This window comes from Moschus berezovskii, chromosome 14 (assembly GCF_049115385.1).
Source record: "Moschus berezovskii isolate FMDL1 chromosome 14, NW_MosBer_1.0, whole genome shotgun sequence".
NCBI lineage: Eukaryota > Metazoa > Chordata > Mammalia > Artiodactyla > Moschidae > Moschus > Moschus berezovskii.
In genome coordinates this window covers 39,690,850-39,706,178 of record NC_142473.1, presented here as the reverse complement: position 1 = coordinate 39,706,178, position 15,329 = coordinate 39,690,850, and the positions used below count along the sequence as shown (strand labels likewise).

Sequence of the window (15,329 nt, the reverse complement as noted above, 5' to 3'; positions counted from 1 at the left end):
AGGGTTTTCCAGGGGAGAATACTGAAGTAGGTAGTCATTTCCTTCTCCAGGGGGTCTTCCCAACCCAGGGACTGAACCCGTATGTCTCCTCAATCTCCTACATTAGCAGGCGGATTCTTTACCACTGAATCCTCATACCTTATATGAGGATTATACCAGAATTATAAAATGGTGAAGCTATTTTAGGAAACAGTTCAGTGGTTCCTCAAAAAACACAGAATTACTATACGATACAGTAGTTCTACTCCTGGGCAAAGTGAAAACAGATGTTCAAACAAAAAACTTACACACAAATATTCACAGCAGCACTATTCAGTAATAGTCACATAATAGAAACAAGCTTGATATAGAAACAAGCTTGATATCCATCAATAGATGAATGGATAAAGAAAATGTGCTATTATTTACACAATGGAGCACTATTAAATATACATACTAGAATATAAATGAATCTTTAAAACATTAGGCTAATAAATTAGACACAAAAGGCCACATGTTGCATGATTACATTTATATGAAATGTCCAGAATAGATAAATCCATAGAGATAGAAAGCATATTAGTTCTTAGCAGGACCTGGGAGGCGAGGGGAGTAAGGAGTGAGGGGGTTAGTGGGTATATTAGGCTCTCTTTCTGTTGTGATAAAAATATTCTGGAATAGATAGTGGTGGTAACTGCAATACACTGTAAATGTACTAACAGTCAATGAACTATACACTTTGGTTAAAATAGTGAATTTTAGCTAAAAAAAAAAAATATATATATATATATATATGTTCCTATAATTATATTTTTTAACTCCCAAAATTTGTATATATACTTAAGTATATATATGTGTAAAGCCATATAAAATGACCAAGCAAGACATTAACTATGAAGAAGATACCCACAGGGAAAAACCGAAACTGGAAACATTCTAATTTTTTACTCTGTAAACTTATAAATTTATTCATTTGAACTTCTTCAACAGTAGCATCAATTCACATTTTTATTACTTTTATAATTATAAAAAAGTTAAAAAGCAAAACAATGAGAAAGAAACTCAAGAGAACAATTTTGATCGTAAAGAAATTAATAAGCATGGAAATGAAAGGGAACTGAGTTAGGATATAAAATCTTTTCCAATAGATTTTAAGCAACCTTTGAATTCAGTCTGCTTAAGACAGCATAGGTGAGTTCTAGTGGATGTCTACTGAAAAAGAATAAAAGCTTAACTTGTCAGCACTGCAAAGATTCTTTAACATCAAAACATTTATGTTCCCTCTGTGGGTACTTACCTGTCTGGCTGATCCACTAGCCTGTCTTACTTTTTCTGCTACTCCTCCTAAAAGCTGTACAAGCTTTGTCTGCTTCAAAAGTTCTTCTCTGAGTCCTTTTCCTCCTACTGAGAGGAGAGCACCCAAAACATGTTCATATCGGGCACCAAACTGTGCATCATGCAGAGCGTCCTTGAGGAGCCTAATACAGCAAAATATTTATGTCAGCCACTTCTAAGAACTAGATTAATGTCTCTCAAAACTCAATTTAAAAAGTTTAATTTGGGGTATCTAGGAATTAATTTTAAGCTATACAAGCAAGAAAAACTCATATTACAGAGCTCTAACATGACGAGTAATTCGGCAATAGAGGGTTTGGTTACTTCTGGTTTTATTTCTGCAGACATAAAAACTTAGCTTCTTTACAATAATCACTTCAATAAAACACCTGGTATCAACAGCAAATAGTCTGAGCATACTGTTTAGACTTTGAGTGTCTTTTGTACAAATAATAGGAACAGAAATAAAGTACTTAAGAAAATTTAAATCTTACCAATATAAATGGTGTGCTATCTGTATATTTCCCAATGCTCTGGACAGAAGGAAGTGCACTAATGAACTATTCAAATAAATTTCATATTTCAAAGCCTACATGCAAAGAAAAATAAGAATCAGTAGTTGTCAAACCCATACTACATTGTTAGGATAAAATTATCAAAATATAAACTATATAAATCAAGGATTACTCTTGTTGAGGAAAGATGATACTAATAAAAAATGAAACAGACTAATTAATTCAGGTAAAATTAATGAGATCAAGCAGAAAAGTATACTGACTTGGGAATAACATTCACTAGCTATGTTTAAGCGGCCAATTTAAAAAGAAAGAAAAAAAAAACCTCAACTCTGGTTTATTCTGATAGTTAAAATTCTAGGTACATATATATATAGTATTCAAGCAAGGCGGCTGACAATAGTAGAAAAAATTTCACACTAAATTCAAATGCAATGTACTTTAACATCCCCACTGAACAAAAGTATTCAATCCTTTTAATCAAAACAGAAAGGAGATCCCTTAGCAAGATCCCTCCCTACTCATAAAAACTGGAGAGAGTGTAAGAAGGGTAGATAACCTAGTAAAAAAAACTCACCTGTACAAACTGTGGAAGAAGATCTGTTAGCTCATCATCACTAATAGCCTCAATCCAGGTCACAGCTAGGGATCTCACTTCCTGATCAGCAAATCTAGAAGCATGCCACAAAATCAAGATTTGACAATGATTTCTAATGAACCTGTTTCCCTGAAGACACAATCTCAACTTATTCCTGATGAAGAATGCTCAAATAGCTATTGAAAAGCAATGTGTTTCATCTTTTTTCCTAGGAAAAACTCATATTGCCCTATACACAAATCCAATTTTGTGACTGTTTAAAAAACTTTAAGATCATGAAAATAAATTCTGACCCATATCAAAAAATAAAACAAATTATTCAAAATTTACAACCTCTCTAGATCAGTTTTCAATGATATGACATCCCTTTTTAATAACCTCAACACAAAAGATGTATTTATAGAAATATGTATTTACACATTTATATTACACTGCTTTCACATTAAAACAAAGGGAACTAATCCTGTAAATAATATCTTGCCAGAAAAATTGACAACAATAAAACAGAACAAACAAATTCAACCACAGTTAACTTACTTCGAATCAAGAAGCTCCAAGGCAGTCAGTGGATGCAGTGGAGGCCACTGCTGAAGCAATGAATAAGTTTTGGCAAGATTAACCCATTTCCAGTTTGGGGCACTTGCAAGTACTTTAGGAAGACAATTTGGGTGTTTGAGGCAATAATAACGTTTCTCCCACAAAAAGGCTTTATCTTCTTTAGAAAGTCTAAATACATAATACAATTAAATTACTTCTTAGTGATACCATAATGACAGTTATAATCTCAATGATTAAAAATACAAAGGAGAAATTCATTCCTTTTAGGACAGCCACTTCTCGGTAATATCATTAATACTAATTTGGGATAGAAAAACGCAATATACATCAAACACCACTAATTTACCCTAATTTGGGGGATAGAAAGAAATCATTCTGCTTTGAGAGAAGAGTCTTAGTTAAGAAACTGAAGGATAATCCGGCATAATAAAATTTACTGAGCTCTAACCAGATGCCAGGCACTAGAAATTAGAGTTGAATAAGGAGAACCTACTCTAAGAGACAGCAAGGATTTCATCATTTTATACAAGTAAAATCAAAAGTCATGTCAAAATCAAATACTACTAAAAAATTTTAGGCAATGAATATAGAGCTCATTTGAGGAATATTCAAAATAAAAACCTGTTTTGGAGATTCCAATTTACTCTTAATGACAAACGTTTATGTGAATGAAATATTTCACTATTTCACTACCCATCTATCTACCTTTGTGTTTATAATCAAAGCACTGAATTGAAATGTATTCATTTCATATGGAATATGAAGAAAAAAATCAAATTTTGCAAAAAGGCACACAATTAGGTTTCTCTCCTTCCAATTCTTCTCCCAGTGGCAACTGCCTCACCTAGTATATTCTTCGAGAGTTTGTCTATTTTTATAGAAGCATATACAAAGGTGTATATATCGAATACTCTTTCTTTCCTTTATGTTAATAGTAACATGAAATTAAAAGATGCTGACTCCTTGGAAGGAAAGTTATGACCAACCTAGACAGCATATTAAAAAGCAGAGACATTACTTTGCCAACAAAGGTCTGTCTAGTCAAGGCTATGGTTTTTCCAGTGGTCATTTATGGATATGAGAGTTGGATGGTGAAGAAGGCTGATCACCAAAGAATTGATGCTTTTGAACTGTGGTGTTGGAGAAGACTCTTAAGAGTCCCTTGGACTGCAAGGAGATCCAACCAGTCCATTCTAAAGGAGATCAGTCCTGAGTATTCATTGAAAGGACTGATGTTGACGAAACTCCAATACTCTGGCCACCTGATGCAAAGAACTGACTCATTAGAAAAGACCCTGATGCTGGGAAAGATTGAAGGCAGGAGGAGAAGGGGATGACAGAGAATGAGGTGGTTGGATGACATCACTGACTCAATGGATATGAGTTTGGGTAAACTCCGGGAGTTACTGATGGACAGGGAGACCTGGCGTGCTCCAGTCCATGCTGTCGCAAACAGTTGGGCACGACTGAGTGACTGAAGTGAACTGAACACACTATACATACTATTCTACTTGCTTTCTTCATTTAATATCTTACATATTAATAATAGCCATAACTTCATTCTTAACAGTTACATAGTGATGTTAGATAAATGTACCATAATTTAACCCATTAATGAACATGTATATCCATTTTACAATAACCCAAATAAATACTGCAAGGAATATTCTTGTCTCCACAAGCAAATATAAAAGGGTTTTCTTTAAAATCATACTATAACTGGAAGTGGAATTGTTAGGTCACAGATTATGGACACTGTGACCTTAATAGACTGCCAAATTGCTCTCTCAAAGCTTTAAGAATTCTGCCCACAGTGTAATCCCTATTTTTCTGTATTCTATCAATACCTCATATAATGAGACATTTTAATTTTCAACAATCTGATGTGTGAAATGGTATCTTGTATTAATTTAAAACTCTTTGATTACTGAGAGACTGAACATTTTTTTCAGACGTTTAAAAGGGTTGTATTTATTTTCCAAAGAAAATCCTATTCATATTCTTTGTCTACCACTGTGCTGTCGGTTTTTCTACTTACATAAAAAGGTTCTTCATATATTAAGGAAATAGACTATAGTCCCCAGTCCGTTATTTGCATTTGATTATGTAGAAAGTTTGACTTATACAAATTTCTAAATTTTATGCAATTATACAGTCTTTTTATACAACTGAAAACAGAAAAAGAAAACTTTCCGTATCAGGAACATTACTAAATAATGAACTAAATCAGAACATTTAATAAACCATTAACTTGAACTTTACATTGTAAGAGATAATCAGGCAAGAGAATTAAAGGAGCATACCCAAGCGATGAGTCTCTGTGAAGAATATCAAGGAGTCTCCCTTTCACATCATTCTCCAACGTTTCTAAGTTGTGTTGTTGTATAATGCTTCTGTCCACTTGAGGAGCGGTATAAATGATATCAAATGTAGGAGAAGGAAAATCAACCTTAAAAATCAACAGAAATTGATCAAATTACAGCTGAAAGGTCCACATATTTGCTACATTTACTTATTTTTGATTTGTCTCAGTCATAGGGTGAAAATATCAAATATTAAATTAATGCTTCTGTCCTTTTATTAAGAGTGATTACCGTTATTAGTACTTCTCAATAGCACATATATTTGTGGGATTGGTATAAGTGCATCTTTTACTATTTCTCAGAAATAGGAAATGGCTTATTAACATTTAAATATAGATCCTAAGATCTAAACAAGATCAATCAGGCTTCTTTAGTTAACAACTGAGACCATGGTAAACATGTATTCTTTATAAAGAAATTCAAACTTAAACGTCTCCATGTGTCAGGAAGTATCATTACCTGTAACACTATTCTTTCCATCACATATCCTTTTTTTGAGACTGTTCCAGGAATAAGATTTGTATGTGATGAAGTCCAAAGATACAGAAGCTTAGTTCCACATGTTAAAAACCTTCATGAATGTAAACAGAAGAATACTGTGGTTTTCATTTTAAAAATTATTTAAAAACTCACAACACACAGTAATGAATTTGAAATGTTAATAATCAAATATTTATTAAGCATCCTCTATATAGAGTCACTCTCTATAGTGTATTTTCACTTTAGATAAATGTACTTAAGTATGGAAGTTAGAACAAAAGAAGGGAAGATGAAATGGGGCTCAGGACAGAAGAAAAGATGGGTAAAGTCTCAGAGTCACCTGTCCCCAAAATAACTTCTATAAATAGGACAGTGTTTGAACATCATCTACAGAGAAACATATCTCAAGGTGGTGGTTTGGATTTCATAACCGCTCCTTGAATTCTACCATAAGAATAAAAACACATGTCAAGGAAACTAGTATCTACCTTGTATCAAAGTACTGATTGTTTAAGATGAGAAGTTTAACGTGTTTGTGACCAGAGGTCAGCAACCTTTTCCTATAAAGGGCCAGAGAGCAAATATTTGGGGTCTTCTGGCCTATACAATCTCTGTCAGACTCAACTCTACGATTACAGGGCCAAAAGAAGCCATGAATACTATATTTTAAAACTGTGCTATGTTCTAACAAAACAAAAAACAGGCAGTGAGCTGGAGTACGCTGACCCTTGCCCTAAACTACCAATTTATAATCTACTGAAATTAGAAACATTTACCAATAAAAATACTGATATATCTTTCCACAGATGAAATTTCTGAAAAATAACATGATATAAAAAAGTAGGAAACTATAAACTTCATCAAACTTTGTTCATTTCATTCAAATAGTAAATATCCTTTCCAAAACTAGACTCCAGTTTATGTTTTCTCTAGCAGGTTAACAGCTTTTAAATTTTTGGCACAGGAATTCCCTGGTGGGTAGGAAACTGTGCTTACACTGCAGGGGACCCAGGTTCGAGCCCTGGTGGGGGAACCAAGACCCTGCAAACTATGTGGGGTGGCCAAAAAAAAGATCACACATTATATTCTATCTATTCTAGAGCCACCCTCACCCTCAGCTAGATTATCTGAAGGCAAATTCTGATCATATCACTTTATTTGTATATACTTTTATGAGTCTCTAAATGATAAATACTGTTATTTAAACATAATTACAACAAAATAATTAAAAATAACTACTTGTAAGCTAGGAGCTAGGGACTTCCCTGGTGGTCTAATGGTTAAGAATCTGCCTGACCATGCAGTGAGGACAGGGGTTCGATCCCCATTCTGGGAAGATTATACATGTGATGGGGCATCTAAGCCCAGGCTCAGCACCTACTGAAGCCCACACACCTAGAGCCTGTGCTCTGCCACAGAAGCCACTGCTATAAGAAGCCCACGCACCACAAGAGTAGTTCCTGCTCACCACAATTAGAGAAAGCCTGTGCACAGCAAAAAAGACCCACTACAGCCAAATAATTAACAATACATTTTAAAAAGGTATCGGCTTTACAGTCAGCATTCAAATTTCTCTGACTGGCTCTAAAAAATTTTTAATAGCTGGTTTGAATTAGGATACAAGACAGGTCCAACATGTGTGTTGGGTGATATGTCTTTTTAAGTATCTTTTAAGTCAAAGGTCAAACTCCAGACTGTCACCTGCTTTTTTAAGTAAACTTCTATTAGAACAAAGCCACATTCATTCATTTACATGTTGCCTATCACTGCTTTTGTCTTTGCGACAGGGACTACATGACCTACAAAGTCTCAACTACTTCTGTCTAGTTCTCTTTACAGAAAGTTTACCAACTCTTGTTTTAACCTATACATTGTTCTTTTTTACCCCCTGTTGCTTGTTGAATAATGCAAGTCTTTTGTTGTGAAAACTTTTCTGTATCCTGGATTTTACTGACCACATTCCTCTGGTATCATTTTTAGCAAGTCCCTTTATCACCTATGTTTTCTGTAATATTTAGATCTAAAGGACTGAGCTGATTCAAGGTTAGTGGTATTGCAAGAATACGTAATGTTTTACAGCTGGAATTGTATACTACTAGTTCCTGATGCATCAAATAAAGCACACATTGTTTGGTGTATCTCTCCTTCTGTGATGTTAAGAGAATTAATTTGTTCAAGTACTAGTCTAAACAATTTATTATAAAGTTCCAGAAAAGTTAATCACAATGGTTTCTAAACAGGCATTAATAAATCATTACTTCCCTGGTGGCTCAGACAGTAAAGTGTCTGTCTACAATGTGGGAGACCCGGGTTCAAGCCCTGGGTTGGGAAGATCCCCTGGAGAGGGAAATGGCAATCCACTCCAGTACTATTGCCTGGAAAATCCCATGGACAGAGGAGACTGGTAGGCTACCGCCCATGGGGTCGCAAAGAGTCGGACACGACTGAGCGACTTCACTTACTTGCCTTAAATCATGATGCGACAGAAGGCGCAGAAATGCGGCTGAGAGGAGTTACCCCATGTCCGAGGTCAGTGGCCGAGAGTGCCAGACTGAGAGGGCGCAGAAGCAGCCGAGAGGAGATACCCCATGTCCGAGGTCAGGGGCAGCCACCGAGAGGAGCAACCCCACATCTAAGGAGAGGCGGCTGTGCCGCGCAGGATGGGGGAGAGGAGCTACTCCACGTTCAAAGTCAGGAGGGGCAGCCCTGAGGAGATACCCCTCGTCCAAGGTAAGAGAAACCCAAGTAAGACGGTAGGTGTTGCAAAAGGGCAAAAGAGGGCAGACACACTGAAACCACAATCACAGAAAACTAGCCAATCTGATCACACGGACCACAATACTGTCTAACTCAATGAAACTAAGCCAAGCCGTGTGGGGCCACCCAAGACAGACGGGTCATGGTGGAGAGGTCTGACAGAATGTGGTCCACAAGAGAAAGGAATGGCAAACCACTTCAGTATTTTTGCCTTAAGAACCCCATGAACAATATGAAAAGGCAAAATAATAGGATACTGAAAGAGGAACTCTCCAGGTCGGTAGGTACCCAATATATTACTGGAGATCAGTGGAAAAATAACTCCAGAAAGAATGAAGGGATGGAGCCAAAGCAGAAACAACACCCAGTTGTTGATGTGACTGGTGATAGAAGTAAGGTCTGATGCTGTAAAGAGCCATATTGCACAGGAACCTAAAATATCAGGTCCATGAATCAAGGCAAATTGGAAGTGGTCAAACAGGAGATGGCAAGAGTGAATGTCAACATTCTAGGAATCAGCAAACTAAGATGAACTGGAATGGGTAATTTAACTCAGATGACCATTGTATCTACTACTGTGGGCAGGAATCCCTTAGAAGAAATGGAGTAGCCATCATGGTCAACAAAAGAGTCTGAAATGCAGTACTTGGATGCAATCTCAAAAACGTTTTCAGGCAAACAATTTAATATCACTAGGTAATCCAAGTCTATGCCCCAACAAGTAACGGTGAAGAAGCTGCAGATGAATGGTTCTATTAAGACCTACAAGACCTTTTAGATCTAACACCCAAAAAAGATGTCCTTTTCATTATAGGGGACTGGAATGCAAAAGTAGGAAGTCAAGAAACACCTGGAGTAACAAGCAAATTTGGCCTTGGAGTACAGAATGAAACAGGGCAAAGGCTAATAAGAGTTTTGCCAAGAGAACACACTGGTCATAGCAAACACCCTCTTCCAACAACACAAGAGAAGACTCTACACATGGACATCAACAGATGGTCAACACCGAAATCAGATTGATTATATTCTTTGCAGCCAAAGATGGAGAAGCTCTATACAGTCAGCAAAAACAAGATGGGAGCTGACTGTGGCTCAGATCATGAACTCCTTATTGCCTAATTAAGACTTAAATTGAAGAAAGTGGGGAAAACCACTAGACCATTCAGGTATGACCTAAATCAAATCCCTTATGATTATACAGTGGAAGTAAGAAATAGATTTAAGGGACTAGACCTGATAGACAGAGTGCCTGATGAACTTTGGACAGAGGTTTGTGACATTGTACAGGAGACAGGGACCAAGACCATCCCCATGGAAAAGAAATGCAAAAAAGCAAAATGGCTGTCTGAGGAGAACTTACAAATAGCTGTGAAAAAAAGCGAAGCAAAAAGCAAAGGAGAAAAGGAAAGATATATGCATCTGAATGCAGAGTTCCAAGAATAGCAAGGAGAGATAAGAAAGCCTTCCTCAGCGATCAATGCAAAGAAATAGAGGAAAACAACAGAATAGGAAAAACAAGAGCTCTCTTCAAAAAAATCAGAGATATCAAGGTAACATTTCATGCAAAGATGGGCTCGATAAAGGACAGAAACGGTATGGACCTAACAGAAGCAGAAGATATTAAGAAGAGGTGGCAAAAATACACAGAAGAACTGTACAAAAAATATCTTCATGACCAAGATAATCATGATGGTGTGATCACTCACCTAGAGCCACGCATCCTGGAATGTGAAGTCAAGTGGGCCTTAGAAAGCATCACTACGAACAAAGCTAGTGGAGGTGACGGAATTCCAGTTGAGCTATTTCAAATCCTGAAAGATGATGCTGTGAAGGTGCTGCACTCAATATCCCAGCAAATTTGGAAATCTCAGCAGTGACCACAGGACTGGAAAAGGTCAGTCTTCATTCCAATCCCAAAGAAAGGCAATGCCAAAGAATGCTCAAACTACCGCACAATTGCACTCATCTCACACGCTAGTAAAGTCATGCTCAAAATTCTCCAAGCCAGGCTTCAGCAATACATGAACAGTGAACTTCCAGATGTTCAAACTGGTTTTAGAAAAAGCAGAGGAACCAGAGATCAAACTATCAACATCCACTGGATCATTGAAAAAGCAAGAGAGTTCCAGAAAAACATCTATTTCTGCTTTATTAATTATGCCAAAGCCTTTGACTGTGTGGATCACAATTAACTGTGGAAAATTCTGAAAGAGATGGGAATACCAGAACACCTGACCTGCCTCTTGAGAAACCTGTATGCAGGTCAGGAAGAAACAGTTAGAACTGGACATGGAACAACAGACTGGTTCCAAATAGGAAAAGGAGTACGTCAAGGCTGTATATTGTCACCTTGCTTATTTAACCTATATGCAGAATACATCATGAGAAACGCCAGGCTGGAAGAGGCACAAGCTGGAATCAAGATTGCTGGGAAAATATCAACAACCTCAGATATGCAGATGACACCACCCTTATGACAGAAAGTGAAGAGGAACTAAAGAGCCTCTTGATGAAAGTGAAAGAGCAAAGTGAGAAAGTTGGCTTGAAGCTCAACATTCAGAAAACTAAGATCATGGCATCTGGTTCCATCACTTCATGGGAAATAGATGGGGAAACGGTGGAAACAGTGTCAGACTTTATTTTTGGGGGCTCCGAAATCACTGCGGATACTGATTGCAGCCATGAAATTAAAAGACACTTACTCCCTGGAAGGAAAGTTATGACCAACCTGTAGCGTATTAAAAAGCAGAGACATTACTGTCAACAAAGATCCATCTAGTCAAGGCTATGGTTTTTCCCATGGTCACATATGGATTTGAGAGTTGGGACTGTGAAGAAAGCTGAGTGGCAAAATATTGATGCTTTTGAACTGTGGTGTTGGAGAAGACTCTTGAGAGTCCCTCGGACTGCAAGGAGATCCAACCAGTCCATCCTAAAGGGAGATCAGTCCTGGGTGTTCATTGGAAGGACTGATGTTGAAGCTGAAACTCCAATACTTTGGCCACCTCATGCGAAGAGTTGACTCACTGGAAAAGACCCTGATGCTGGGAGGGATCTGGGGCAGGAGGAGAAGGGGACAACAGAAGATGAGATTGCTGGATGGCATCACCCACTCAGTGGACATGAGTTTGGGTGAACTCTGGGAGTTGGTGATGGACCGGGAGCCCTGGCTTGCTGTGGTTCATGGGGTCATGGAGAGTTGGACACGACTGAGCGACTGAACTGACCTGACTTAAATCAATGTCAACTAAGAATCCTTTTGACTCCACTAGATATTTGGCAATGTCTGGAGACTTTTTGGTTGGCAACTAGGGAGTACCACTGGCATTTAGTGGGCAGAAGCCAAACGTGCTGCCAAACATCCTACGATGCACAGGACAGTGTCCCACAGCAAAGAATCACCTGGCTCAAAAGTTCAACGGTGCCAAGACTGAGACTTCCTGGCCTAAATCTACTATTTCAGTAGGGATTGCAACCTCAGATATGCACATGACACCACTCTTATGGCAGAAAGTGAAGAGGAACTGAAGAGCCTCTTGATGAAGGTGAAAGAGGAGAGTGAAAAGCTGGCTTAAAACTCAACATTCAAAATCTAAGATCATGGCATCCACTCCTATCACTTTATGGCAAGAAGATGGGGAAACAATGCAAACAGTGACAGACTTTATTTTCTTGGGCTCCAGAATCACTGCGTATGGTGACTGTAGCCACAAAATTAAAAGACACTTGCTCCTTGGAAGAAAACCTATAACAAACCTAAACAGCGTACTAAAAAGAAGAGATATTACTTTGTTGGCAAAAGTCCATCTAGTCAAAGCTATGGTTTTTCCAGTAGTCATAGATGGATGTGAGAGTTGGACCATAAAGGGTGAGCAAGAATTGATGCCTTCGAACTGTGGTGTTTGAGAAGACTCTTGAGAGTCCCTTGGACTGCAAGGAGATCCAACCAGTCCATCCTAATATTCATTGGAAGGACCAATTCTGAAGCTGAAGCTCCAATACTTCTGGACCACCTGATGCGAAGAGCCAACTCATTAGAAAAGACCCTGATGCTGGCAAAGGTTGAAGGCCGGAGGAGAAGGAGATGACAGAGTATGAGATGGTTAGATGGCATCACCAACTCAATGGACATGAGTTTGAACAACCTCCAAGAGATGGTGAAGGACAGGGAAGTCTGGCATGTTGCAGTCCATAGGGTTGCAGAGAGTCAAACACAACTGAGCGACTGAATAACAACAGAAATTGCAATATTTTAATATTCTGTCATTCTTTCTGCATCTATTCATTGAAATTTTTCTACAAAGAACCTTCTCACTTCAATTATTTGGTAATCCTGAGATTCAACTATAAAGGAGCAGCAGGTTAAACGCTTGATTCCATTTCTTTAAAAATGAGTTAAGAATTCATTTGTTGCTGAGGTTGACTGAAATGCCTGTAAATCATTTGGCTCTTATGATAATAACTTCATCGGTCTGTATGCAGGTTGTAGCTTAAACATAATTAATTTTAAAAGAATTTCAAGACCAGGATTTCTGATCATTATACTACAGCACATTAGCACAACTAAATCATTAACACAGTTTCTCTCTATGTATTTATATATAAAGTCATCTTACCTCTTAATTTTTGAGCATTTTTTTAATGTTAAATCCTAACATTATCTAGATTGACTACACAGCTTGGCAAACTCTCAAGCTTAACGACATCAGTTCATTCTTTTAAACAGCTGAGCACTGGATACCTGCAAACTATTTAACTGTCTAACAAAAGTCAACTGCCCTTCCCTTTTCTGAATCTCAAAAGAAGGTCATTAATTCAATAAAAACACTAATAAGCAAATAAAATGGCAAAAAGTGATAATACTCCTTGAATGAAGCAGACTCTTGTTGCTTTCAAGGGCACGAAGGTTTTCAAAACTGACTCATTTGTAAAAATTGATAGACACAATTATATTTAATTTTCTCACATTAACTATTACCTGACACTAATTTATCAAAGACAATTGAGAACACAACCCCCTCCTTTATGTGGCCAATATTCTGTTTTAGAGTAGTTATGGACTATATTTAGCAAGGAGTTCTAAATATGTATCATTAATAGCAATCTCTTTAACTGCTCTTCTCTAGTGTTTGTCAGCTCAGAATTATGTCAGGTGTCAAATAAAATTGGAGCCCAATGAAAGGTATATCATTAAAAAATCTTACATGGCCTTCTCATACATAGGGGGAGAGACAAAAGAAAAAATATATTTATTCATATAAATGCTATATTTAAGTACATGGGAAAAGAATATTTCAAAAACAAAACTTACAAACAAACTTTCAAAACAAACACTGATTTTAAAAATGATTACTGAAAAATCAAACTATGTCATTTAAGAGGACAAGAGAAGCAGAACTTAGATTAGCAGCATTTTTTCATGCTTTTTATTTTTTAATCATTTTATTGTAGGTTAAAGTCATTCAGTCGTGTCTGACTCTTTGTAACCCCATGGACTATACAGTCCATGGAATTCTCCAGGCCAGAATACTGGAGTGGGTAGTGTTTCCCTTTTCCAGAGGATCTTCCCAACCCAGGGTTCGAACCCAAGTCTACCGCCCACACTACAGGCAGATTCTTTACCAACTGAGCCACAAGGGAAGCCCAAGAAAATGAGTGGGTAGCCTATCCCTTCTCCAGTGGATCTTCCAGCAGCTCTTTTAAGTTAAACAGATCAATTATTAAATCATTTCCCAAAATGGTTTCAAAGATGGATTTTTAAATCAAAAAAAATATCACGGTATCAAATAAACCTGAGAATGGCAATATAGGTTAATGTTGAGAATGAAGACCCTGAGGCCAGATTCCCTAGATTCAAACTCAATTCTAACATTTATTAACTAAGCGCCCAAGGGCAAATGACTTTGATTTCCCCCTCTGTAAAAAGAGATAATAATACCTACCTTCATAGGGCTGTTCTGAGGTATATAAGGCTATGTATACAGCATTCAAACTAATAGCTTGCATAGAGTAAATGCTATGTGTTTGTTATTACAGTAATATTATTATTAAACACAGTAGCTTGATTGCAGAACTTAGATACTCCAATATGATAATGTCCATTATCACTCTCCAAAATATTTCATGTTCTATATCAAGCAACCCAAACTTAGTCAACGATTTTTCTTTTCATTTAAGAAGACACTTCATGACTCAAGAAACATATTATTACTTAAAACATAATCAAAACAGTCAGCTAAAAAGCCAGGTAGATTATACTATCCCAAAGGCTATTAGTAGACACAAAGCTCAAAAGGAATTTCTTTTACCCTAAGGATCAGCAAGTTTTTCATACATGTGGGACTTTTGAAGATTAAAGGCCAGGGGCCCATAACAGTAAGGGGAAATCAGTCAGGTAAAGAGAAGGGAATAATATGCAATTGTACACTCAAACAAGGAGGAGGATGGGGAAAGGATGAGAAGAGGGAAAATGGAGTTTTGTTGTTTTAAACAAAGAAACGTCTAAGACCATGAATATTATGTCAATAATATAATACTTTTCATAAATGACAAGAATGAAATAAAAAAAAAGAATTAATCGGCTGCTGCTTTTCTTCTGGAACAGTGAGCAGCAAACAATCCTTTGAAAACCCATACAGATATATTCAAATGACAGCAGAACAACTTTGGTTTTCTCTGTATCTCTGAAATGACCTCTTTTAATCACACTGGGAAAAATGTGACAACTCATTATCTCATCATGAA

The 15,329-nt window shown here is 37.1% G+C and overlaps 1 protein-coding gene across 3 annotated transcripts in view; it reads right to left on the bottom strand.

Moving 5' to 3' along the window:
- PIK3C2A (phosphatidylinositol-4-phosphate 3-kinase catalytic subunit type 2 alpha) overlaps positions 1-15,329 on the bottom strand; it is a 115,755-nt gene that overhangs the window by 22,228 nt on the left and 78,198 nt on the right. For all 3 annotated transcript variants that reach the window (XM_055423276.2, XM_055423277.2, XM_088843053.1), the window contains exons 14-19: positions 5,808-5,919; positions 5,289-5,434; positions 2,965-3,153; positions 2,407-2,500; positions 1,809-1,903; positions 1,277-1,457 (exon numbers count right to left, since the gene is read on the bottom strand). In XM_055423276.2, coding sequence (XP_055279251.2) covers positions 1,277-1,457; positions 1,809-1,903; positions 2,407-2,500; positions 2,965-3,153; positions 5,289-5,434; positions 5,808-5,919 — 817 coding nt within the window. The remainder of the gene's footprint in view (positions 1-1,276; positions 1,458-1,808; positions 1,904-2,406; positions 2,501-2,964; positions 3,154-5,288; positions 5,435-5,807; positions 5,920-15,329) is intronic.